A 24,079-nucleotide genomic window follows, 5' to 3' on the forward strand; every position below is an offset into this window, starting at 1 on the left:
GCAGTTATGGTGAATCAGACAAAGGTGAAACCATATTTAGGATCTAACGAACTTTGTGTCTCATTCAGTCCAGGTTGTTGAAGTGGAATTAGTCCTTTTGGAGGCTGTTTGTATTTAGTTCCTCGTGAACTTTTGTATTACTGATAGATTTTTCTCTTGCAAAATGCAAGGAAGGTTTTCTTTAAAATAAATGATAGTTTAAAAAAAAAAGCAGTAGAAAATAGAATGAGTTTTATATGTGTGTATATATCTAAAAATATGCATGTATCCTCTGGAGTTCAGTTTGGGGTGAGAGAAATTTGCTGGGTCTATTTTTGACATAAGCTGTCATTAACTTTTGAGTCCCTTTGTTCTGACGGTATTTCTTAATACTGTGCTAGGAAAAAAATTGTCTGGCTAGTGACCGAGTTATATGGGGAAGGATTTGCTCAGTGACAGACACCATTTTTATTCCTGTCTGTCTCTGTTCTTTTAAAGTTCCTAGACTGAAAGTACTGAAAGGCAAAGACTGCTGTAAAAAGATGGCAACTCAGCCCTGTGGGGACAGCCCAGAAAGGAGCTGGGGAAAGACTACGGCAGCAGGGGAATCCCCCGTCTCAGAAGAAGTGCTGTGTGTAAAACACGATATGGAGACTGTGCCCTTACACCCACTGCTTTTTATGCTCTTCTGACTTAAATTGAACCTCTTAGCCCTCCTGTGAAGTAGGTTTTACTCTATTTTGTAGACTGGTCAATGGTATTACATAAACCCTAAGTGGACATGCCAGAGGGTACAGAGGGAGCCAGCAGCTCTGAGATGGGGTTGGCTGCCAAGCACTATTTTGTTCAAGTAGTGCCACTGAGCCTGCAAGATTGGACTAACTGTATTATTTCCATGTGGTGCCCCCTCCAAGCTCTTTCAAGCTGGTCTTTTTTACCCGATAGCACTATTTTGTTCAAGTAGTGCCACTGAGCCTGCAAGATTGGACTAACTGTATTATTTCCATGTGGTGCCCCCTCCAAGCTCTTTCAAGCTGGTCTTTTTTACCCGATAGAAATATGAGGACTGCTGGTGCAAAACAAATTTGGGCTCCAACACTCATTAACCTTGGAAATTCTGCTCAAAGTGCAAATTGTACAGCAACTGGCCTAAAGAATGAGATTCCAAATCCAAAGGGCTTTAATATAACCAAACTTTGGTTTCAGAGCCACTTCTATTGTAACAGCACAGAGGGCAGAGTATGCCACTAGCAACCAGTTATACACTACATGCGAAGAAAGAGAGTTCTTGTGGCTTTTTTGACATGTTTCAATACAGTATTAAAGGATAATTTAAGGAAATAAGCTTCTACTATTAGCTGCTACTGTGAGAGGGACTCCACGAGATGTCTCTTTCTCTCTCCTTGATGTGTATTACCCCAGGGGAAGCTGCAATTTTGGCTTCCAGCCTCTGCAATCAAACACATCATTCACAACTCTACAGGCTGAGTTGACAAGCTAGGTCTTCACTCAGCATGGGCTGGGCACAGAAACAGATGGGTTACGTGCTCACTACTGGCTTGCATTTTCAGAATCATCCAGACTTTCTAAGTTCCTGGAATCCCCGTGTGCTATGCTCACTAACGGGATTTCATGACAAGAGGAGAGCTCACAGTACTAGGCTTCTGCTGAGGAATGTGGGGTTTTGCACTGGTTGCAGCACACACTCTTTCTTCTGCCCAAGAGAGACTAGGAGCAGCTAGTCACATGGAGCCTGGGAGCAGAAGAAAAGCAAACAGTCTATGTTGCAAATGTAAGAAATGCCAAAGGCACAATGGAGAGGCATGAGATAGGAACAAAAACAATGAATCTCTGCTCAGCATCATGAGACTTGACAGGACTCGGGTCCTCAAAAGCCTAACAGTGATATTTCTAGGGACTCATTATAATGGTAAGATTAAAACAAAACAAAACAAAAAAAAAAAAAAAGAAGCCCCCCCCAATGAATGCAGCAATATGAAATTCAATTCCACTTCTACATTTTTTAAGATTTCAAAACCTTTCAGATCTGAAAATTGCAATTTCCTGCTGGAAGTTTAGAAAGCACAACCTCCCAGGGACCGTAACTGCAAGGAAGCCCTGTACAGCAGGCACCAACACATCCAGTCTCCCTATGCTTAAGTCAGGATTCTGTAAATTATGACTGTTCACAGGGCTTCTCCCTATTCTGTGAAGCTAGGAGCCATGCCCAGGTCCTTGGAGAATCTAGGCTCCTTGCCAAAAAACAGGAGTTTGAAAACCTGGGGCCACTCAGGGCTGCTAGGCTCCCTGCCACGAAGCTAAGATCTGAGCAGAGCTCTGAAAGGTGTGGCACAGATTCTGGAAGAGTTGGGAACTCTGAAACCCTCAGTTGCTTCGGGGCTAATAGAGAGCTGGTAGCCAAAAAGCCCTACAATCCTGGCTCATCCATGAGCTGCATGCTTGGAATCACAGCTATAGCTTGGTTTCTACATTTTCAAAACAAAACTATTTTAATTATTTCAAACTTACGCTGCTGCTTTTTTTCCTTTCTCCTCAGACTTTTGCTTTCACAGGAAGTTCAATTTCTATTCTATGATAAAGTTCACTCCTGTTTCTGGGAGCTGGCATTTCTTGAATTCCAATACAGAAGACAATTTTCAGTGAGCTCCGCTCACAATGTCTATAACTTCAGAATACAGGAAAAACCATTACAATTAACATGTACAAGTAATAAGCACGTAATAGCATACATTCAGCACCGAATTGCCTCCCTGACCCTGCAGCCTAACACCTCAGCAGGCATCTTGAGCAGTTTTCACCTCTGAGAAGCAAAACAACAGGAGGCCTTTCTCAACAGAAGTTCCAGACTGATTGTAGTAGTAGCAGCAATGTTTTTATTGTCTTAGCACACTGGATCTTTATAAATTTTTGAACTCCCTCAGAAGCAGCAATCATGGGAAACTAACAGAAGTTAAGTGGTTTACCCTCTGCCACAAACAAGTCAGTGGTAGACCTGAGGTTAGATAGCAACAGTAATTCTTAGTCTTACTAAACAATAAAGCAAACTGTTTTAGGCAGCCATTAATGTCCGATTGTTAGGCTGAAGAGTAGCAAGTTTTGATTCTCCAGCATGAAAATTCCCCTGGAATTCCTCCAGAGCCCTCTAATGAACAAATGATCTCAACTTTAATCTTACTTAATAATTATCCAAGGATAACATTTCTTCAGTGTGGACTCTTTAAACACACACAATTTCAAACACACACAAAATTCAAACTAATTCATTTTTCCTTTGATCCACAAAATGAGAGTGTTGAGAAGCAAACAGCAATAAGGGGATGTTGAGGGTACATTGAGGAGATAGGAACTACAAAGTTCAGATTAACGCGATGGTTTGATCCCACATTGTCAAGATCAAAGATCTTCGATCTCAGTGCATTTTTTTAAGAAGCCGGCATGCCTTTATGTTGACCTTTAAATTGCTCCTGGAGGAGTTGTATCTGACATATATCTGCATTCTTGAGATGAACTAGCACCAAAAGTTTACCGCTTGTCTTTTTTTCCTAGCAACCTGAATGTGGCAACATTTTCCAGAGAGACTCAAGATACACCCTTTCATTTTCATTAATAATAGTCTGCCAACAACAAAAAAAAAAAAACACCAGGCTAAATTAACAGATTCTTTTCCACTCACTTGGGCTTACCGTACAGCCTAATAACTCTACTTTTTTTTTTTTTTAAATTCCTCTTTTACCTGTGTGATATGTGGGGAGGCAAACCCTGAGGATTCTTGCTTCTGGCCCCAAGTACTAGGTACACAACAGGTGTATCTCACTCTGAGGACAGTTAGGTAGGGAGTTTGCCTTGGGCAGTATGTTGTCAAAACAAGATGAAGGTGGTGTAAGTGAATTCAGTGAGGACAAGAATCTATTTCGGACCAAAAGGCAAAAGGCTTGATCATTGTGGATCTTTGGTATGAATACAGACTGTGAAAGTGAACCCTGATAATCCTTCTGAATTGAGTTTTAAGGAGCTACCTGGACTGTTAAAAGATAAGAATGCTTCCATGTTCTTTCTTTGCTGTCAGCAAAAGGTAGTTCTGAGAGGAGAGAAACCACCTCCTCTCTCCAACAAACTCACATCCTAAATGCAAACAAAGGCAGCAGAGAGGGATATAGCTAGGCCAGAGAGGGAGCGGCATCCACAAGAACCCCAGAAAGCAGGGCCAGGGAACCACTAAACCATTCCAGTCTAGGATAAAAAGGAAAAGAGGGTTGGCTGGGGAAAACACGTCCAGCACCTCTCATCTGGTAGAAGCATCACAGAGTCCATAAGCTTAAATGCTTGGGGTTGAAGATTCCAGACCAGATTTGCAAACGGAATAAAAAGGTTTATGATAAGAAGAACGGGGAGAGGCACGTTCCCACTTCCCCTGATGACCCTCTGTTCCCCTTTCTGATACCTCTTGCCTCAGTTTCCAGAAGACTGATTTTTTTTTCATCTGACAAGGTCAAAACTGAAGTAAGTTACTTTGTTCATTATCCTAGCAGCAGCCAGTTTTGCCTATGCTACTAAGGCTAGCCTCGAAAAGACCAATACATCCCATTCTCAGACATGGCTGTGACAAGATTATACACAACTTGTACACTTGGGACTATAATACAGTTTAGGGAGTTAGATGGTAAGCATTCTATGCATTCGAAACAGTCTGCTCCTCTTTCTCCCTTCCCTCACTGATAGTTCAGCTGTTTTTCTGTTGCTTAAATGCAGTGAGCTAGATTAGTATGGCTTGATACAGTTACTTGCCTCCAAAATGACATTCCCAGCTTTCCCTTAAGCTATGTCCAAAATCTACATTTCAAAGGCAAATCACTGCTTCAAAGCTTCGATCTTTTCCTGTCCCCTGGCAGACTTTCCTCACTCAAAATCACTGTCTAAAGTTTCCTGACTTACTGTGTATTCATATGATAATTACCAGTGCTAAGAGCATTAGTTTGAATGAAGTTCAGTGGGCTTTTAAAGAGATAGGGTTTATATATATATATCTCAATACATCATTTGCAGTTATGGTCTCTACCTAATTTATTACGAACAGAATAGCTAGTTATGGATAGCATTAAAAATCATTAAAAACGAGAGAAAATTCAATAAAAGTCCCATTGATTCTTACTATACTGTTTGTGCTACTATTTTACTTTCTTAAAAAAAGTTACTTTGTTAAAACAGAACAGGGACATGGGGAAAAATCTACAACTTCCCTCCATTACAAGTAGGTTAAAGCAAATAATAGGACTTTATCTTGTCTGAATATAACACATTCAATTACGAGGAGCAGCAGCTTTGAAGTCCTATCTTAGTTAATTGCAAAATTGCTATTGTAGCCGTTACAAACTGGAACTACAAACAGTGAAAATTAGTGACTTGCACCAAGCAGACAACATTCAGGTATATTTCTCAGTCAGCTCAGAATCAATTAATAAAGCCTATCTGTAGTCCCAAAGCACAAGAAATACCATTATTATTAAGCATGAACATCCAGAATTTCGTTCAAACAGCATCTTGACATAACATAATATTATCATTGTAAGTTACCTCAAGGCATGCTACTGTGAAACCCTAGGATTTTATTATTTACAGTATATCGTCTCAATCACAGCCTCAAAAATAGTCCTGTAATGAAATAACCACAGAATTATGTGTTAGATAAAGGTATACATGGAAAAGAAGAAATCACAAGACTACTATTATACAGGCAATACAGTTTTATTATGTTCTTTCACCAATTGTAGCAAAAAACATTTAACAACTGAATGAATAATCAAGGGAACTTAATTGTCAACAGGAATTTCAGAATTATGTTCTAAATTTTAGACCAGGAAGGCTTGACAGGGAGAAAACAAACCATATACACACTGTAATAATAGTCTCTATTATGAAGATTTAATGCCTTCTTTAAAAGCACTGAGATTATTGAGGCACCTTACTGCAGGTTATGTATCATCTCCTCTTTGGCAATGAGATGTGTGGTTTTGTTAACTAGGGCCATTAGTGAGTTGAGCTTGTGAGACCAGTCATTGAGTATATTGTTTGGGTCCTTAGGCCTCTGAAAATTGATAATTCCTGCCAGCCTGTCTACTTTAGCAAAGATGGTCTTATTAACTACTAGGTTAGACAGGAACTCCTCCGATTCCTGCAAAGACAAACAGCACTAAGTCAAGAAAACAGCATTTTTATCTACAAAGCATCAAACAGCATTAAAGCACAGGGAAAAAGGTTTTCTTTACACTTAAAAGAAATACAGCTGTAGTAATACTGTATTTAAAAAAACACATAATACTTTCATATTACACGTTGGCACCACGAGCTACTAGCACCACCTATTCAAAAACTTTTTTTTTTTAATTTGACCTATAACCGATTGTCTTTCATGAAATTAAAAGTTTAATATACTACACCAACAGACTTTTACACATTGGAGTACTTGGCTACACAGCTATCAGAACAAGCCTTCTGACAAGCAAGGCATAGGAAAATCCATGTAAATTACTGACCACTGTCAAAGAAGGTTTATTCTGAGTTTGTGAAAAAGAGCAGATTTAATTAAAAGACAGTAAGGTAAAGCTTTTCATTTGCACTTGAAATACCAGTATGCCATGATGCATCAATCTCTTCAGAAAGCTCTTGAAAACACAAAGGGGGATGACAGGAAGACTACTTCACCCCACGTTCCCAAAGTACAACTATCTATAAACAGGGACATTTAAGGTGAGAAACCCTGTATCTTCAGTCAGTTTTAATCACTCATTGACAAGAGCTTTTTACTACTGAAACTCAATACAGAGAAGTGCCAGCGTTTACATGAGACCTTGAATATAAATGATTTTTTAAGAGCAGCTTTTGCCTTATGGGTACATGCATCATGACACTGAGTTCGGCCTCGATTAAAAACAGTTTTCTAACTCCCATAAAGGCATGAAAATACACTCAGGTCTTTGCATTGACTAGTAAAGCGACAAATATTTGGATTAATACTATTAGTCCCAAGTGTACTTCATAAAAAGAACCCAATGAACTAAAGTTTAAAGTTCACTTAATGCTCCCTGTCTATCTCTACAGCACACTTTGTTCTTCCCGTTAAGAGCTGAGAAGCACTGGTAACATGAACAGGGGAATTATACTAAGGATGAAGCTAGGAGAGCTGCAAGGATAATATAAAGACAGATATATAGAGATACGACGACAGATACTGTATCCATGAACATTCATAAACACACAAGTGTAAACTCTGAGAATTTTGTACCAACCAGTACATTTCTACAATGCTATGTCTTTCTGCACTGTCTGTAAAACAGTGCAAAGATGATCTGTGGTACCACTTACAGAGCTTTTTAAGCTAAAAAGAGAACTCAAATTCAAACTAAAAGAGAACATGACTGTGCTGAATACTTACATTTTTGCCACAAGCACATGCACACATACACTTCCACGCTGTTCATGAAAGAAGAATAAGCAAAGCAACACTTACATCAACGGACAGATCCAGGAGCTGTGCCATTCTCTTCATTGTAATTCTGGTATAATATTTAGCCATTATTCTAATATTCTGGAATAAAAGTGTTCAGAGTAGAGGGTTATGTGCAAAAAATAATTGAAGCAGGCTGCAAAAATATAAAAGTCAATGTTAAAAGCAGATTAGGAGCTGTAGTGCTCTAACGGCAGTCCAGCACAAGGAACGTGAGGGAGTTGTGAACAAACAGTTCTTTTGCTTGTAAAAGGCATAAAAGTCTCTACATGACAAATTATTAAGTAATTAAATCAACTAATTATGAATTTAATACAAAGCAAGACTGTCAAGTTTCTGCTCTATTGAAATGTGAATGCTGAATCTCACAATTTGAGCGCAATATGCTCCTTTTTCTGGCAACTGTGCCAAATACCTATCTCTAATAAAGTTACACGAGCAAATAAAATGTTGACAACACAACACAATGGAAAAGGCAACTTATCTGCTGCTTTGCTACATACTTTTTTGTTTCTCTTGGTAACTAAAATATAGCAAGTGAAAAGCATTTTAAGTTGCGGCACCCAGCTAATGCTTAGAGACAGCCATACTTACATGTTCCACAACTCTGTTCTTTAAATCTTTCCATCTCTTTTCACCTTCCTCTGTACAGGCAAAAACATCTGTTGCAGGACTGTCAAGGGATCCTTCTCTCAATTCTTTCCCGTATTCTTCGACTAGGGCAGTCCATCGCATCAATTCCATGGTGGTAAATAGTTTTAGGAGGTCTCTAAATGGTTTAGTAAAGTTGATTTACAATCCTGTATTAATAAGGCTATAATTTCATACTTAACTCGATCGAAGAAATAATTTTAAATGTTTTAATTGTATTACCATTAATATTCATTGTTCTTCATGAATATACTCTGTAATACTTCACGCTATCAGGGGGCAGCTCAAGTCAGACTATGTTTCTAATAAAGATCTTTCTCTTATAGACATTTATTTTAATGTGGAACATGCACAATCATGAAAATTTTGCAGTAGTTTTCATACAGCATTACATTCTGAGATGCTTACAGCAGACTCAGCGTAAACAGATTTCACTTGCACAGCTAGTTTGAGAGAGAGACTTTTTTTTTACCTAAGAATTGTTTATTAGAAAGAATACTTACTTATACTTCGGAATTTCTTCTAGTTTTTTGTCGCTACTAATTCTGTGCACCAAATCAGATTGTTCATTGTCATAAGGTGAAAGAATAACATATAGAACAACGCTCTTCAGTGCCTGTTTAAGAGGAGAGAGTGTGGGGTTTTCCCATAATTAAACAATTAAAAACGCTGCCCACAGAGCTTAGAATTTAACATGTAAAATGCTTAAGGCCAGCATATTAAGAAGTTAAGGTGAAATTGATGTCACCTTGCAGAAATGAGCCCTCATTCACAGTGACAGATTTAAATTAATTCAGGTTAACCAAAATTCCAGTATTTAAAATAAATGTATGAAAAAAAAAAATCTTTTCAAATATGTAACATTTGTACTGCATTAACAACAGTATCATTTAGACCACACTTGCACAGCTGTTTCTGGTTTCTGCACTTTCATAAAACAGAGACATTCTCAAGATTTCAAAGATAATATAATGAAGATGTCAGTTATATTCATTTGAAATCGACTTTATTATATCTGTTTTCAACTAACCAATTTGTTAATATAGCCATTAAAAAAACCTAAGAACAACAGACTGATAAGCTATTTCATCTGCTGTAAATTGATCTGGTAATGAAATGGGTATTTGCCACATGAAAATACAGACATTTTGTATGCAATGTTTTTTTACCTGCTGCCACTTTTCACTTTCAGCCTGGATACACGGAGTATCATAAATGGCTCTGTAGTGCTTACAGATGGAGAGGTAGGAGCCTTCATGTTGATCCAGCTGGATCATTAAGTTGTAGTATTTCAACTTTAGTTTCTGAAATAGTATCAAACAGTAAAATTAATACAGCTCCATGAATCATGTAAATGAAATCCAACTGGATACCAGAAAACAGGGATTCAAAAACACTTGGACCTGAAGAGAGGAATGTCAGATTAAAATCGGGATGGGGAGCGGGAGGAGAAGAGAGATCCTCCAGTGACTTACTTCTGTGTTTTCTTCTTGAAAAAATTTTGTATTAATTTTTTTGCTGATAATTTGAGTCCGAATATAGTCTTTTACAGCTAGACAGAGTCTCATCTGCTCCAAGATAAATTCTACACGTTCCTTCTTTTCCATTGAACCATAGGTTTCCACCTAAAATGAAAATGTGACTATTTAACATGGTCAAAGTCAAATCAAGTGAAGTCTTAACTGTGCAAGAAGAGTGGGAGGTTGTCAGGGCAGGAAAAACAAAATAAAACAACAGAAAAAACAGCTATTCCAGAGCAAGTGAGAATGGAGAAGAGGTTATTCAATTTGAAATTATAGCCCCCACTTACACCAGAAGAATCCACTATACTCAATGCACTACCTAGAGAATTGAAATCTGTTTTCCGAATGGGAAATAGTCTATGTAACCTAACCATGAGATTAACAAAAGCAGTCAAAACTGAATTACACTTTCACTAATAACAGTCCGTCTCACTACAGGCATTTCTGCAGACGTATCTGATTAAGTTTCTAAACAATAATCTAAGAGCAGCCAGAATTAATTTTTATTGCTGACGCAATTTTGAGTTACACGACGTGTTACCTGCAATTCTTGCAGAATAGAGGCAGCCTCTTTCACTTCACCATTCTGTTCTTTTATTGTTGCAAGTGTCTTCGTCAGGCGAGCACGTTCAATTTCCACATATATCTGAAATCAGAAGTAGTAGTTTAAACACCAGAATTTTCTGAAGAAGAGTGCAAACTCTAAGACCACAACCCCACTACGACATACATTTGATGTTTTCATACAGCCAATTAATTGCTTGTGTATCCATACACTATACTGATACTATCCACAACATACACAGATAAAATATGATGGATAGTTGACACACCAGAAGTATTTGGACCAAATTAATCTAAAAAATAATGTCTAAATACATCCACCATTCTTTAAGCAAACATAAAAGGATGTGCACTGTGAGTTAAGTATTAGATATTTTGTCTGCTAAAATATATTGAAATAGATATGAAGATTTTAATAGTTAATGTGTACTAAGTACTACCGCTTGCATTATTTCACTCACTCCTAACCATCCATAAATCGACAATACTTGATTAGTAACAATTTAGACTAACTTTGAACAGGCAAAAGCCATAACATTAACACAAATTTGCCTTAATGCAGAATTGCTTATTTTCTTAAATTAAAAGGAATATTATGTAAATAATTAACTTGGTATAATGCTTTGATATCACCTTCTGGTTACCGTAACTGTATGTAACACCTTGTTAAGCCCAGGAGAAATTAAGCTAAACCTGTCCATTTCTCTAACAAATTCAAATAGATAACATTTTTAAAAAGTGAAAAATAAATGGCATTTTAGAATTCTGAAATGTATTATTAATCATATTAATAATACATCCAAATATCTACGTCATGGAAATATGACCAGTGTTTCAGCAAATTATTTAAATATGAAATCTCAAAAATATTTGCAGTCTTTTGGAAAGAAATACACTACTTGACTTCTCAGGTTAATTTGAAAATATACTTCTGCTCTTATTTGAACAAGATTAAAATATAATGTTAAGAAGCTATGCTTTTAAAGAAGGTGAGCATTTTTATTCTACCTTTTAGACATTCAGTCTTAAAACAAAATCTTACTTTTCCTTCTGTAACCATACGCAACGTGTCAATTAAGCGCAGTTTGACTGGTAAGTCTGTGATGTCTTCAACATAAGTGCAGCACTGCTGGACCATTTTAGCAACTGCCTAGTACAATAACAGAAAAGAAAACCATACTGTGTTTTTAAATTTCTCAAATGCATTCAAACTATAACACTCAGCAATAAGTACTAAATAGTTTCATATCAAACTAAAGAGACTCATCTCAACAAAAAGCATGCAAGGTACATCTAATCACTTTGATTCATAAGAATGTGTAAAATGATGCTAGCGACTGATTCTAGAAGTCAAATGAGATGCTGTTCTGTCATTTCTTTCTTCTTAGTTTTTCCAATGATATTCAAAATAATTCCTCCCATGCGGTCCCCTCTTGAAAAGTAGTACTCCTCTTCTGGCAAATCCACACGGCTCTCACACGGACTGACAAGATTCATCTGTTTGCCCTAAGACCTGCATAGCTAAAGGGAAGGTACATCTTCTCTTAAGTGTGTGTACTAGCCCTTCTCTTTAGGACACCTGTAGATTTTTGAGGAAGGGAAGGAAGAGGGGTAATTATTTCTGACTGATGCTTTTCCATCTCTGCACATTTCCAAATAGGCACTAATAAGCTAGCATCCTTCAGCGGCAAGCACAGGTATTGGAATATGTTCCTCTGGTAACAATGCTGACAAAGCTGTTAAAATTATTACTAAAATACCTACTTCTAAAAAAAACCCAGAATGAGACTTCTAGAAATTTCTTCCTCAAGAAGAAAATTCAGCTGAAATGACCCAAGTCTTCAGCCACAGTTTGTGCAAGTTAGAGAACTAAACTGTACTCTACTTGTCTACAAACTCCTAATGTTTCTGCACATTAAAAAGTAGGTAACCATTTTCTTCCTAAAGCAATGATGCCATTAAAATTACCTCTTGCTAACTTCTAATTAAGTCAAACTGAACACACAGTGCAATAAACTTTGTACCTTCTTAAATGCAAGTGCTTTCAGCTATCCTGATAGCCGATTTCTCAGACAGAACTGAATTCCAGACTATGACAGTTTCAAAAGCAAGCATGTAAAGCATACACCTTATTTGATCACAATAAATTGCAATAACTCTATTTAACATACACCTCATGTGAACATGAAAAATTAAGAACATGTCTACAATACAGACTGTAGAACAGTGTAAAGACGAACTACCATCTAAAAGCACTGGTATGCACTGAAAGCAGAAAAGTCACAGCTGTGTTGCCAAGAATGGCAAGCTGGACCACACGGAGCTCAGGCACAAGGTGAAGACAGACTAATTCCAGACATCAGTTTCATTATTGGCTTTCATTATGCCTATGAAAAAATGTCAACAGAAACTAATTACGATATATTTCAGGCAGGAAAGTCCCTACACACAAGGGGGAATCAGATACATAATACAGCTCCAAATATAATTTTATTTTTTGTTTCAAAGGATTAAATTCACCTGTTTTAACTGACTTCTTCTCTTTGATAGAAGAATAATATTTTCATTAAGAGCATCCCAGTCTTTAGCTTCGTAACACATTTTCACTATAGCAACTAAGATACGGGATGTGGAGACCATGTCAGATGCCTGTAACAAACAAACAGCATATTAGCGATGGGATAACCAACCTGCAGACTCTATCACTTGCACTTCTATTATACAAAGGGAAAAAAAACCTGATTATATCTAGCCTCATTGATTTTCTTTTTAAAGAAAAGAAAAACAAAAGAGAAAGACTGATACTCCAATTCCCTTCACGACTTTAATGCAGTGGAACAAGGTGGTGGGTAGGACAATCCAGCATAAATGTTGCACACCATATGCTACTTACCGTTCGTGTTTGTTTTTCCAAGGAGAGAAGGTTTTCAATTACTTCTTGCAATCTTCCTTCCTAATGTGATAAGCAAAGAATTATCACCATGAGTGAAGAATACAACTCAGTTTAAACTGAGAGTAGCTCTAATTCTCACGTAAGTAAAAAACATAGACTAGCCTGTGCACTCATTTTTAAGTATTTTATTTCTTAAAAAAAGAAACATAAATAGCACTAACTTTAAATATATGGTTCTACACACAGATCAAACTGGAAAGGTACTAGTTCCATTTTGCCCAATACAAGCTATAAATTGTCTGTCTTGAGCGAGAAACCTAGCAAGTTTCAGATAGGTTTGGTTAGCTCACATTCGCTGAGCTAAATGGAAGACTGATTTCTTTCCTAGCCAAAACAAAGCTTTAAGTGTTTTCCTATAATAACAGATAATTGTTTTACTATTACTTTCATCCACATTCATCATATCTTAATTATAGCATATTACAGAAAGCACGAACTACATGCTTTACAGTTTAAGTGTGAAATTATAATAGTCCTGCTTTTTGGGTTTTGAGAACTATATTTGCCTTTGTTTAGAGGAGTTAAAGATACCACAATGTACTTTTAGTCCTAAGTTGTAATTCCTAGCAAATATCTTGTAAAAAGATGTTAATATGGAAGAATTTGTAACAGCCCATGACAACTGTGTGGCTGCAAAAAAAGGTTAGAAATGAGAAAATTAATAACAAAAAGAGAAAATGAAATTTATTTCTAAAATGTACCCATCCTACTGAAATCTTTTAAACTATATACAATGGTTTGTCAAGAATGTGCTCTTACTGTCACAAAATTTACATGTTATGCGACAATGAAACATGGTCGTGGTGTCCATACCTACACAGCTGTGCCCGTGGGATAAAACACCTGTGCCTACTCTCCATACAATACAGTCTTAACACAGTGTAAGATGCAATTTCCTTATCTTAAGACTACTGACTTCAGAATCCTACAATATGCTATATAGTACAACACGTCTATCACAGGACACATGGATCGAGCATAGCACTTGCAGCATGTAAAGAATCAGATGCCATCCTACCAGGAAAGAACGTAACAGCAAATCCAATCTGTTTGTTCTGACGTCTGAGACACAGAAAAATCTCTACGCTACAGAACAAGTCCATAAAAGAAACCTTAAGATACACCATACGTACGATTGCCTCTACGATCCCATCAGCAAGACATTCTCTGGTCGTCTATGCCTGGGGGCACATGCATGTTTGCTCAGCAGATGCCACGCACCCTATCAGCCTGCCACGGCTCCGGCCCTCCATTCCAGTCTTTTGGGGCACGTACATAACCGAGTCAGAAGGACGCAAAGCGCTGCCTAACCTGACACAGGATCAATTACACGACGGCTGCTTTGGCGCACAGCAGTCCTAAGGATGAACGAGCACCCACGTCCCTGCCCAGCCACGCTCCAGGCGGAAAGTGGCAGAAGGGAAAAGCCACGTCCCTTCTGGTGGCGTCGGGCCCTCCTGTCCCCTTCCCCGCCAGGCTGCACCCTGACATCTCCTCTCGTCTCCCCCGCCGCCCTCCCGCCCACCCTTCCCTACGCTGCCAATGAAGCGGTAGAGCAGCCCCTACTTCTCCCCTTCCCCAACACGGCACGGGAGGGCCCGAGCCCCGGGCCCCTCCGCACTCACCGGGTGACATGGGGCGGCTGCAGGTCGCGCCTCAGGTCCCCCCGCCACCGGGCCGCCTCCCCGAGCGCGGCCTAGCGCGCCCCACGCCATGACTCAGCCCATCCGCGTCGCCGGGCTTTCCCCCCCGCCTCACCTGCGCCAGCCGCTCGCACTCAGGCAGCCGCTGGTCCACCGTCGCGCTGTAATCCACCTCCATTTTCACGATGCGGCCATCGGCCCGCTCCGCGCCGCCCTCCGCCATCTCCCCGGCCCCGCTCCGCGTCCCCCCTCGAACACACACCGGAAGCAGCCAGGCCCTGCGCGCAGGCACGGCCGGGGCAGCCCCGCGGAAGGCCCCCGCGCTGCGCCAAACAGGCGCTGCCGGAGCCACCTCCGGCCGCCTCAGGACCCCGGGCGGGACAGGGCGGTAGGGGAGGCGCCGGCTCTGAGGGGACCGGCCCCTTCCGCGGCGCTCGGCCCCTGGGCAGCTCCCGCCGCCGCTGAGCCCCGGCCTGGCTCGCTCGGAGCCGTGCCCTGGGGTGAGGGGATGCCCCGGCAGCCAGGAAGGGGGAGGGTGGTGCCAGATGTGGGGTGGTGCCTTCTCCACGGAGCCCCGTCAGGGCCCTCAGCCTGCCCTGCGGCCTCCCGCCTCAGCAGGGGCATGGGTTTTCAGCACAGTTGCCACAGCCACGGTGTTGCTCGTAGCTTGTGCGTCAAGAGCTTGAGACCTTGATATGGCCGTAGGGTGGGGAGTCAGGAGGATCGTGGTTTTGTGCTGTTTCCCACACATTTTGAGAACCACGCCACGTTGACGTGGCAGGTTGCACCGTGGTATGGCCTCAGTGGAGGACTCCGGGTGCGGTAGCTACTAACTTCACCCTGGTGATTTCAGTGTATTTCACGTTCCAGCCTTGAGTCATGTAATCATCTTGCATTGCTGCATTGCATTGCTGGGAAAAGGTAGGAAACACAATGGTTTTTAAGAGGACAAGGATCCTGATTTTAGGCAGTGTTGCACCGTCAACGTGTTTGATAAGTTGTTGTGAGATGGTGGTGCAACACTTGTGGTTGTAGATTGCCATCATCTCCCATTCCAAAGCAGAGTTGCATACGCTACAGAAGTTTCATTCACTGGAGAAATTCAGAGAAGCTTGCTCACGTTTGCAAGCAAACAACTCGGAAGGAAATAAGGACCAGCGCATGCTTGGTATCTTTGGATGTTATTTAAGACTCCCAGAAAAAAATGAGTTACCATGAAATTACATTTTGTCTTGTGGTACTTTATGACTATACTGCATACATAACAACACATTAATGTGTCAAAGGGGTGTTTGAGATAACTGTTTTAAATCTTTTGTCTACAGAATTAAGACTGAGTTACTACATCTGCTACACTGGTGTAAATTCAGGGCAATTCAATTAAGTTAATTCAGAGCTATAATACTGTATTTTGCAACTGTGTCTGATACATGGTTTCCAATTAGCCCAGCACAGACCATGGACTTTGAGTCACTTTCTGTTTGAACTCAAACTTGATTTAAAAAGTCCAGTAACAGAATTTATCCATTATCCTTAATCACTTTTTAGTTATTAATTGACCTAAGTATTGAAAATACATGCATGTGTCACAGAGAGTGTATGAGTTGTTCTTCCCTAACTCTGGCCAGTTACAAATTTTTACAGAGCTTTGGCTATTTCTTTTGAATTGTAAAATCTCATTCTCATAGGTTGTTGTAATATTAGTATGATTTTATAGTCGATGGGTAGGCAGTGATGGCTTTCAGGGAAGTTAAAAGTCAGATACTAATCTAATTGAACGTATTCCCATACACAGTAATTTTGGTTCACACAGTGAGTGAAAGAGGAAGAAAATTAATGCATACTGCGACTGTTCTCTTCCTTTACCTGCATGGGAATGCTGGGAGATGATGTGGACTTCCTGAATAGCTCAAAAAAAACCCTAAATTCTTGTTCAAAACTCGTTAGTAAAATACCTGAAGACTTTTACTGTCTCTTATTATGAAGTGACATTTTGCTGACACAAGTCCATCTGGAATTAATATTCAGCATGATTTAACATACGGGTTTTTTCCCCCAGGTCAAAAATGGAAGATGAGTGAAAAATGTCTTATTTTTACAACTGATCATAGAGAGCGTGTTGCAAAGGTAAGAGTAATCATTTCTGACAATTCACAGAAAACAAAAGAACAAAAATTGAGGCAGGCATGCTTGGCAGAAACTTCCTGGCTAGCTGGAGCTAGAAGTTGTCTGTCCCAGCATGTTCCTTAGAAAGCACTTGGTGAGCATGCTTTGTAGAGAGTCCCAGGACATTAGTCGTAGTAGGGAGTTGTAAAGGATACCGCTATCATCACCGTTTATTTTCCCCCATGTGTTTGTGCAGACAGCGCAAGACCGAGCTGTGCCTGTGGCAGTGAGTATGGGGTGACTGAAGAATGTTTTGCTGTCGGTACGGGAAGTAATCTTGGTTTCCGTTTTAAGGAGCTACTGGATTTGACACACTACTTTCTGCAGATCTGCATGCTTTGTTATTTTAAACAGAGATATAAGGTTTGGTTTATGCTGAAAGCACATCATAGGTGATAAACTAGTTTAGGTTTTTCTCCTGTTTTTATTGAAATCAATGTCTTTGCCTATAATTGAGTATAGCATCAAGGCTCTATGCAAAGTAGTTCAATTTTTTTACACTGCTTTTTGGCAGAAATCCAGAGATATTGTTCCAAATGAATGAAACAACTAGCAAATCACTTAAAATTGAAGTAGATGTTTTAGATGTGAATTTGGATATCTCCCATCTATAGGTAATATCACAGGTATTGCCTTGTTTGGGCTATTTTGCACAGAAGTGTCAGGAACATACACTACCAACATTATGAATTATAGCTACAGTTCGGATATTTATAAATGGCTGTTGTCAGACTTGAGATAGAAGGCTCATTAACCACATTGTTCATACCTCAGTTGAAAATCCAGGCTATTAACAGAGCTCCCAGATTTTCTGTTTCTTTGTGTAGGTGTTTGCACTTCACTGGAAAGGCAGGGTGCGTGAACTACTGTGCCATTATTGCAGTGGAATGGAAAAGTTACGTTGTTAGCTCCAGGAGATGGCACTGTGTCCTCTCCGGGCTAAAAATTATATACATAGCTTTGAAATGTACATTCAGAACCAATGAAAATCTGAGATTTTTGCTCTTTCTTGTTATGAAACACACACTCCATTGTAGACCTAAATTCATTTTTAACTGTCCCAAATATGGTATTTCATCACTTTTATTTTTGCAAATAATTTATATTTAAATGCAGATGTATATTTTACCGTTATCTGTACAGTGCCTTGATTTTCATATTACTGTCACGGCACTTCTCTGTGACACATGCTTTATAGCCACGTGAGAGCCAGGAGAAACAGCAACGTGAACGTTTTGTGATTTACCTGAGGCTGTGTAACAGTTTGGGGTTCTCGGCTCCTTTCAGAATTGGGTTCCCGTGCCTATCAGGTTGTAATTAATAACGGGTATATTTCTCTGAAACACACAAACCCCAAGCATATTAAAGAACGGATTAAGTAACAAATTGCCTACTAAGTAGCAAAAAAAAAAAAAAAAAAAGAAGGCCTCCTAAAACGGTTCTGGCTTTATTGTTCAACTAGGAAGGAGGCGCTTTTTCACTGAACTTTCTGGGTGGCATTTCAAAGTAAATAGCCGATAGGAAAAAAGAGTTTTATCTGCGTTGCCAAATCGCTGGCCGATAAGGGAGGGCTGACCAAAAGGGAAATGGGTGAGGCCTCCACATCCTGTGCTCGGTCCCCGCCGCCCGCACCGGGCGCACGCTGCCGTGTCACCGCAGCCAGGGCCGGGCGCCGAGCGCTGTCCGGCGGCCTCGCCGCGCTCTCCCCTCTCACACCGGCTCGTAAATGTTGTGCAAGGTGCGTTGTCACGCGGAGGGCAAAAAAACCAAACTTCCCCCAAAAAATCGAGGAGTCTTCGCGGCAGGATTAACGTAAACCGCGGTTTCTCCCGGCTCGGTGCTGCCGGCGCCCGCTTCCCGGGAAGCACCGGCGGGCGAGACCCGGGGCCGGCCGCGCCGCTCGGCTTCCACCCCCCGCCCCCTTCCTGCCGCCCCGCTGATGTCAGCCGCGCCCCCCCGGGGCCGCCGCTCCGTTCCGCGCCCGCGGCCCCAGCCCGCCCGCCCGCCCGCCGCCGGATCGCCGCGCTGCCGCCGCCCCCCCCCCCCCCCGCCCCGAGCACAGCGGGAGCCGCGGCGGCCGCAGCCGCGTTGCGGTGGGGAGGTGGGAGCCGCGTTCGGCAGCCGGGGAAGGAGCGTTATAAGAAGGCTTTGTCTTGGAGATCGGCATCTCCTCTCTCCTGCCGCCCGACGTGCTGCCGGCGGTGGCGAAAGCCACATTCTCGGCTCGTTTGTTCTTTCGCCGCCCCAGGCATGTCTTGACAGAGCTGCGAGAGCCTGCCGTTTCCGTACGCTTCCGACGGATGTCTTTGGCTCTAGCGACAGCGTTTGGGGTTTGAGACTTGGTAGCGTATGTCGGTGCGAGCGTGTGTGCAATTCCCGTGATCGCAGGCTGAAGGAGGAAGAACTGGAAGAAAGGAGCAGTTGTGTTGTTTTTTCTTCTTGCTGGGTCAGCCTTCCTGGATGGTTGCATTACTCTCTTGTGGACACATTGTCAAGCGCGTACAGAGAAGGAGGCTTGGTCGTTTTTTCCCCTGATTGGTTTTTGTCGCGGTCGTCGTGCAGAAATAACCACTTTTCTCCCAGTTTGCTGGTCCGCACTGAGGCAGCGGGAATATGCTCATGAAGGAGTACCGGATCTGTATGCCTTTGACAGTTGAAGAGGTAAGCTCCGCCGCTGCTAACGGTTAGGCTGTTTCTTACCAAGGGGTTTCTCTTTCAAGGCGAGTCGCGGTTGTAGTTGTTTTACTGAATATTTTTTCTTCGTGTAATAAACTTAGTCGGAGGTGATTGGCTAGAGAGGTATGTTTTTCTTGGAAAATAAGGGAATCCTACAGGAACAAAGGTAACTTAAGTGTATCAAAAGCGTTGTGTCGTCAAAGTATGGGTTATAAAGATTTTCCAACCAGACTTTTCAGAAGCATCTCACGCATATTTGCAAGAAAAAGCTTTGTGCTGAAATCCTCTCTCTGTTAAAGCGTTTGTCCAAAACCCAGATTCTAAATATATCTTCACCTTTGCTTAAAATACCCTCGCAGATGACAGTGGCCTGGAACTCTAGCACAGGTAGGGTAGAGAGGTGATAATTTATTGAGAAAACTTTTTTGTCGTTTGAAGAAATGATTGAGAGTCAAACTGCTTTGTCGATGTTCTAAACTCTGTGTTAGAGGAACATTACGGTTTTATTTATCTGCAAACACCCTACCTGTTTATTGTGTTAAGTAAGCTAGTAATACCTACACGTAAGACACGTGCCGTGTAGTTACTTGCGCGTACAAGCGGTGCTCGTTCATAGGTGCAGTGGGTACCTGGAGGCCTGATGGCATATGTAAATGAGATGGCGCTTTCTGGTTCATAGCGTCTCGCACGTATAAAAAAAAAAAAGTAGGTGCTGTTTTATTTAGCCATTTATGCTGCGGAAGGGGACACTGCAGAGGGGGGAAGGGGCCCGCTCTGGAAGGCAGCCCTTCGCGCACCGCACCGCACCGCGCATCTTGCGCCCAGCCGGGCTCAAAGTTTCTGGGCTCCTGCGGGCGGCGCCGGGGGGGGGGGGCCGCCAGGGGGCGCCCTCCGGGCGGGCGCCAGGGGGCGCGCTGCCCGCGCGCTGCCCCGCGGGGTGGCCGCGGGCAGCGGCTCCGGCCTGGGGGTCCCTGAGCGGGGTTGCAGCGCCCGGGGCCTCCTCTGCGGCCCTCGCACGCTGCAGACTGGCTGCAGCCGGCGGTTGTGAGGGGCTTTTCGATCCCTCTCCCCCGGGGCTGTAAGAAAATACATTTACTTTGCAAATGATATATGCATTTTTTGTTTAAATACATCCAGGTGAGTGTTTTGCTCCACGATTTTGTTTTATTTTTTGCAATATGTGTAGAGGAGTCTTCACGAGTATGATAGAGTGGCCATTTCAATGGTCTTTTTGTCTGTATCTTCAGATTTGGCAAATTAACAGTATGCTAAAACTGAAAATTTACACTGCCAAATATTTACTTCAGGCTGCTCAGGAAATTCCTTCTTCTGGGAGCAGGACCTAAAACCGCATACGTGTAGGTAAATAGTCATAGGTTTAATTCTAACATTTTTCCAACCGAGTTATATAGTATGCTGTCATAATGGATGGCATTATTCTTTTAATACATAATTTTATTTGTTTATTGTATTACCCTAATGTAGACAACATTTTATCCAAGCCAGTTCCTGATGTCCTCAGGCTACCACACTTAGTTAATGACAGTTCATTATGTCATCAGAAGGGAGCAGATCTAATTTATTTTGAAAAATTATTGTTAAACAAGATTTCCAGATAGAGGAAAGTTCAAAAATCTCCCAAAATAGGAATGCCTGATGCATGGTGAGGCAGAAGACAACGTTGGAAGTATTTTGTTCTCTAGAATGTTAACAGAATTAGTAAAGATACTCATAGGTCTTGTAATTTCTCTTATGTTGAAACATCCGTTTAATCCAAGAACTGCAGCTGAGATGCCTTAATGAGGGACCTAGAATATGTCTGATATTTAGCATGAATTTCATTATTAATTATAAAATTAACTAGGACAGCATTGTGAAATTAGCAGGTATCTTATTGTTGTTATACTGTTTACATACTAAAAATGTCCTGCACTGTATTTCTTATACTGGTTCATCTTTGTGACGTTTGCTACAGTCTATGAAGGTGATATTATCTTATTTTAGCTTTAGTTGCACATTAACTACCAATAATGTATGATATTTTTGGCATCTGTGTAGAATAAGAAGGTGATGCGTTATGCAATCTTTAGGAGAAGATCACGGGGCAATGCTCACCCTTCAAAGTCCAAGAACATTTTGGTTCTAAGAGGCCCAAACTGCCTTCTGCAAGGTGCGAAGTCGCTCTGAAGTTCCGTGGGCTTTGACAGAAATGCAATTTCTCACAGGATTAGGATGTTGGGCCCTGATCTACAATGGCACTTAGGTGCCTAACTCGCATTGACGTTACTGGGAGTTAAGCACCTAAGTATTTTTGAGGTTGTACGTTTCAAGAGGTATGTGAAAAATGCAGTTCGTTCTTACGCAGTTGCATGGCTTCCCTTTTTGTGCTGTTTTCCTTACTTAGACTTTACAACTCTGTTTCTTCCGCTGTTTGAAAGTTCTGCCTTTCGGCCTGTGCACTTTATACATAGATTTAAGAGCATTTCCTTGAGCAGTTTTCTTTTTTAGCACTGACTTGCCAGTTATCCATGCATAGAAGTCTCACAACATGAATGAGACAGAATTGCATCTTTAATCTGTGGTGGTGTGTTGTCACCAAAACCAGAGTGGCTTCCCACGTCATTCCTGTGAAAAGAATCAGGCGCAGGAGGCAAAACGGAGCGTTAGCAATGTCAGCCAAGCACCTGTACCCGGTCTTCTGTAGTCAAATTTTATGTGTAATGTGGCAAAAAAGTGCATTAAAATGTTGTGTAATGTCCAGCTGAGTAACTAGAAGTCATTACTTTGCATGTAAATAAATATGCACGCAGCAGTATAGCAATTAGTACTACACTGGCTGACTCTTATGACCTGAATTTATCTCTAGAGAAGAGTTAAAAACTGATAGATGTCACCGTAACAGCAACGCTGTCTCCAGGTTCGAAGAGTTTCTGGCGTTGTTGTGGGTAGGAGATGCTGCATGGCTGGTCTTCATTAGCTACTGCTGATCGTGTTCTTGAGGCATTCTGTCATTGATTCCCGTATTAGATAAGATACCCAAATTTATGGGAGTTTTGTTTGTATACCTGTCAGCTTGGAGGCCAAATGCTTTGTTGCAAATAAAACATTTCCTAAGAAATGCTGATTGCTACAGACTTAACTGTTACTGTGTATTTTGAGCTAGGATACATGAGTCGGAGGAGCATCTTTGTTCCTTGTCCATAAACACCAGGAAAGACAGGTTGTTGCAGGGGTGCTTGCTGAGATGCTGTGGCACCACACTACAGTTTTTATTCAAGGCTAAGGCTAACTAATTAAACTGAATTTTTATTGACAGTTATTTAGGACTGTTACATATATATTGTTGAAAGCTGCCTGATCAGCTTTAAAATAATTTGAGAAAGGAAATACCATGTTAACTTCTAAGCAAAATAATAACAACTGCTGTAAGAACTTTGGAAATTAGGTCAGAATGTAGCTGTTGGTTGATGAAGCCAATACGATTGCCAATTAGAAGTCATTCTGTACCTCATTTGTGGTACTTTCGGGAGGCATGCATGCAAATTCAATCCTTTTGTTAACACTGAGACCTTATAAATTAGAAAAAGCCATTTCTTTTCATTCATATATAAAGCAAGTAAAATCTGTTGCAGTAATTACTTAGGATATGTTACCAATCTTCATCCCAGCTGCAAGTAATAAACAAGCCTGCCTCTTGGTTATTTTTCCCCTTGCATTTTTATGTGTTAGTTCATTCTTACAAATGGTTTGTTACATCGTATGAGAAAATATTATAACAGGCTGCATTGTGGTTTTTTAAATATCATCAGTTAAAAAACCATGTTCCTAAGCAAGTGAAAAGAACGCCAAGCAGTTGAAAAGAGCGGAGATGCTAAAAAATTCTCAAACTTAGGTCTCATTGCAAATCATAATTCCACAGTTCTTCACAGGAAGGATTACATGGTTTTGTGCTTTTGAGATGCCTTTATCTGAAAATGTAAAACAAATCTGATAGGGTACTGAACTTTTATTTTGGAAGAGGCAAAGTACAGTGAGGTACATCATAATGATTTGTGTGGAAAGTGATTATTCTTTAGGGGAATAGGTGGAAAGACATTTTTGCTGGATCCTGTTGAAAACTGAGTTGTTATTGCTGTAAAATGCTAATAAAGATGTGAAGCTAGGTTGTATATATTTAAAAGCTGAACATCAAATAAAATATAGTAGTCATCATAGGGTTTTTTCCTTGGAAAGAGGGATGACCATTAACACTTCTATTAGTTCTGAACTGTACACGTATGGCCAGTACCTGAAAGTCCTAATAGGTTTTTCTTTCCTTTGTTCTTTATTTCAACCAAGATTATCTCTGCTGAAGTTGGTGGAACTGCTCCCATTCTAAGCTTTAAATAAAAGCTAAGTTTGA

At 40.9% G+C, this 24,079-nt stretch overlaps 2 protein-coding genes across 4 annotated transcripts in view; one reads left to right on the forward strand and one right to left on the reverse strand.

Annotated features, from left to right (window-relative positions):
- Nucleotides 1-5,570: 5,570 nt before the first annotated feature.
- PSMD12 (proteasome 26S subunit, non-ATPase 12) lies at nt 5,571-15,127 on the reverse strand. Of its 3 annotated transcripts, none has more exons than XM_087751154.1 (11): nt 14,951-15,127; nt 13,133-13,192; nt 12,760-12,888; nt 11,282-11,389; nt 10,217-10,321; nt 9,628-9,777; nt 9,322-9,456; nt 8,656-8,768; nt 8,096-8,270; nt 7,505-7,582; nt 5,571-5,649 (listed from the first exon to the last, which is right to left on the reverse strand). In XM_087751154.1, exons 1-11 carry the CDS (start codon nt 15,056-15,058, stop codon nt 5,638-5,640), a joined length of 1,173 nt encoding a protein of 390 aa, XP_087607280.1. In that variant the 5' UTR covers nt 15,059-15,127; the 3' UTR covers nt 5,571-5,637. The 3 variants fall into 3 exon arrangements, with proteins under 3 accessions (XP_087607280.1, XP_087607279.1, XP_087607281.1); XM_087751153.1 differs by lacking the exon at nt 5,571-5,649 and adding an exon at nt 5,708-6,169 and having other exon boundaries at nt 14,951-15,126; XM_087751155.1 differs by lacking the exon at nt 5,571-5,649 and having other exon boundaries at nt 7,504-7,637.
- A 108-nt stretch (nt 15,128-15,235) lies between these two features.
- The window catches only part of PITPNC1 (phosphatidylinositol transfer protein cytoplasmic 1), a 93,072-nt gene continuing 84,228 nt past the window's right edge, over nt 15,236-24,079 (forward strand). Inside the window, 2 exon segments of the mRNA XM_087751156.1 lie at nt 15,236-15,756; nt 16,895-16,962. Coding sequence (XP_087607282.1) covers nt 16,909-16,962 — 54 coding nt within the window. The 5' untranslated portion in view covers nt 15,236-15,756; nt 16,895-16,908.

This window comes from Nipponia nippon, unplaced genomic scaffold, assembly GCF_047370975.1.
Source record: "Nipponia nippon isolate SJK-2023a ecotype South Korea unplaced genomic scaffold, ASM4737097v1 scaffold_14, whole genome shotgun sequence".
In the NCBI taxonomy this organism is placed as follows: Eukaryota; Metazoa; Chordata; class Aves; order Pelecaniformes; family Threskiornithidae; genus Nipponia; species Nipponia nippon.

Bases quoted from the DNA above. Each gene is read 5' to 3' on its own strand.
- PSMD12 (XM_087751153.1), bottom strand. From the start codon at position 15,058: ATGGCGGAGGGCGGCGCGGAGCGGGCCGATGGCCGCATCGTGAAAATG. The intron at 13,193-14,950 runs GTGAGGCGGGGG...TTATCACATTAG, and splicing joins AGTGCGAGCGGCTGGCGCAG to GAAGGAAGATTGCAAGAAGT. The intron at 9,778-10,216 runs GTAACACGTCGT...TTTTCATTTTAG, and splicing joins CTATTCTGCAAGAATTGCAG to GTGGAAACCTATGGTTCAAT.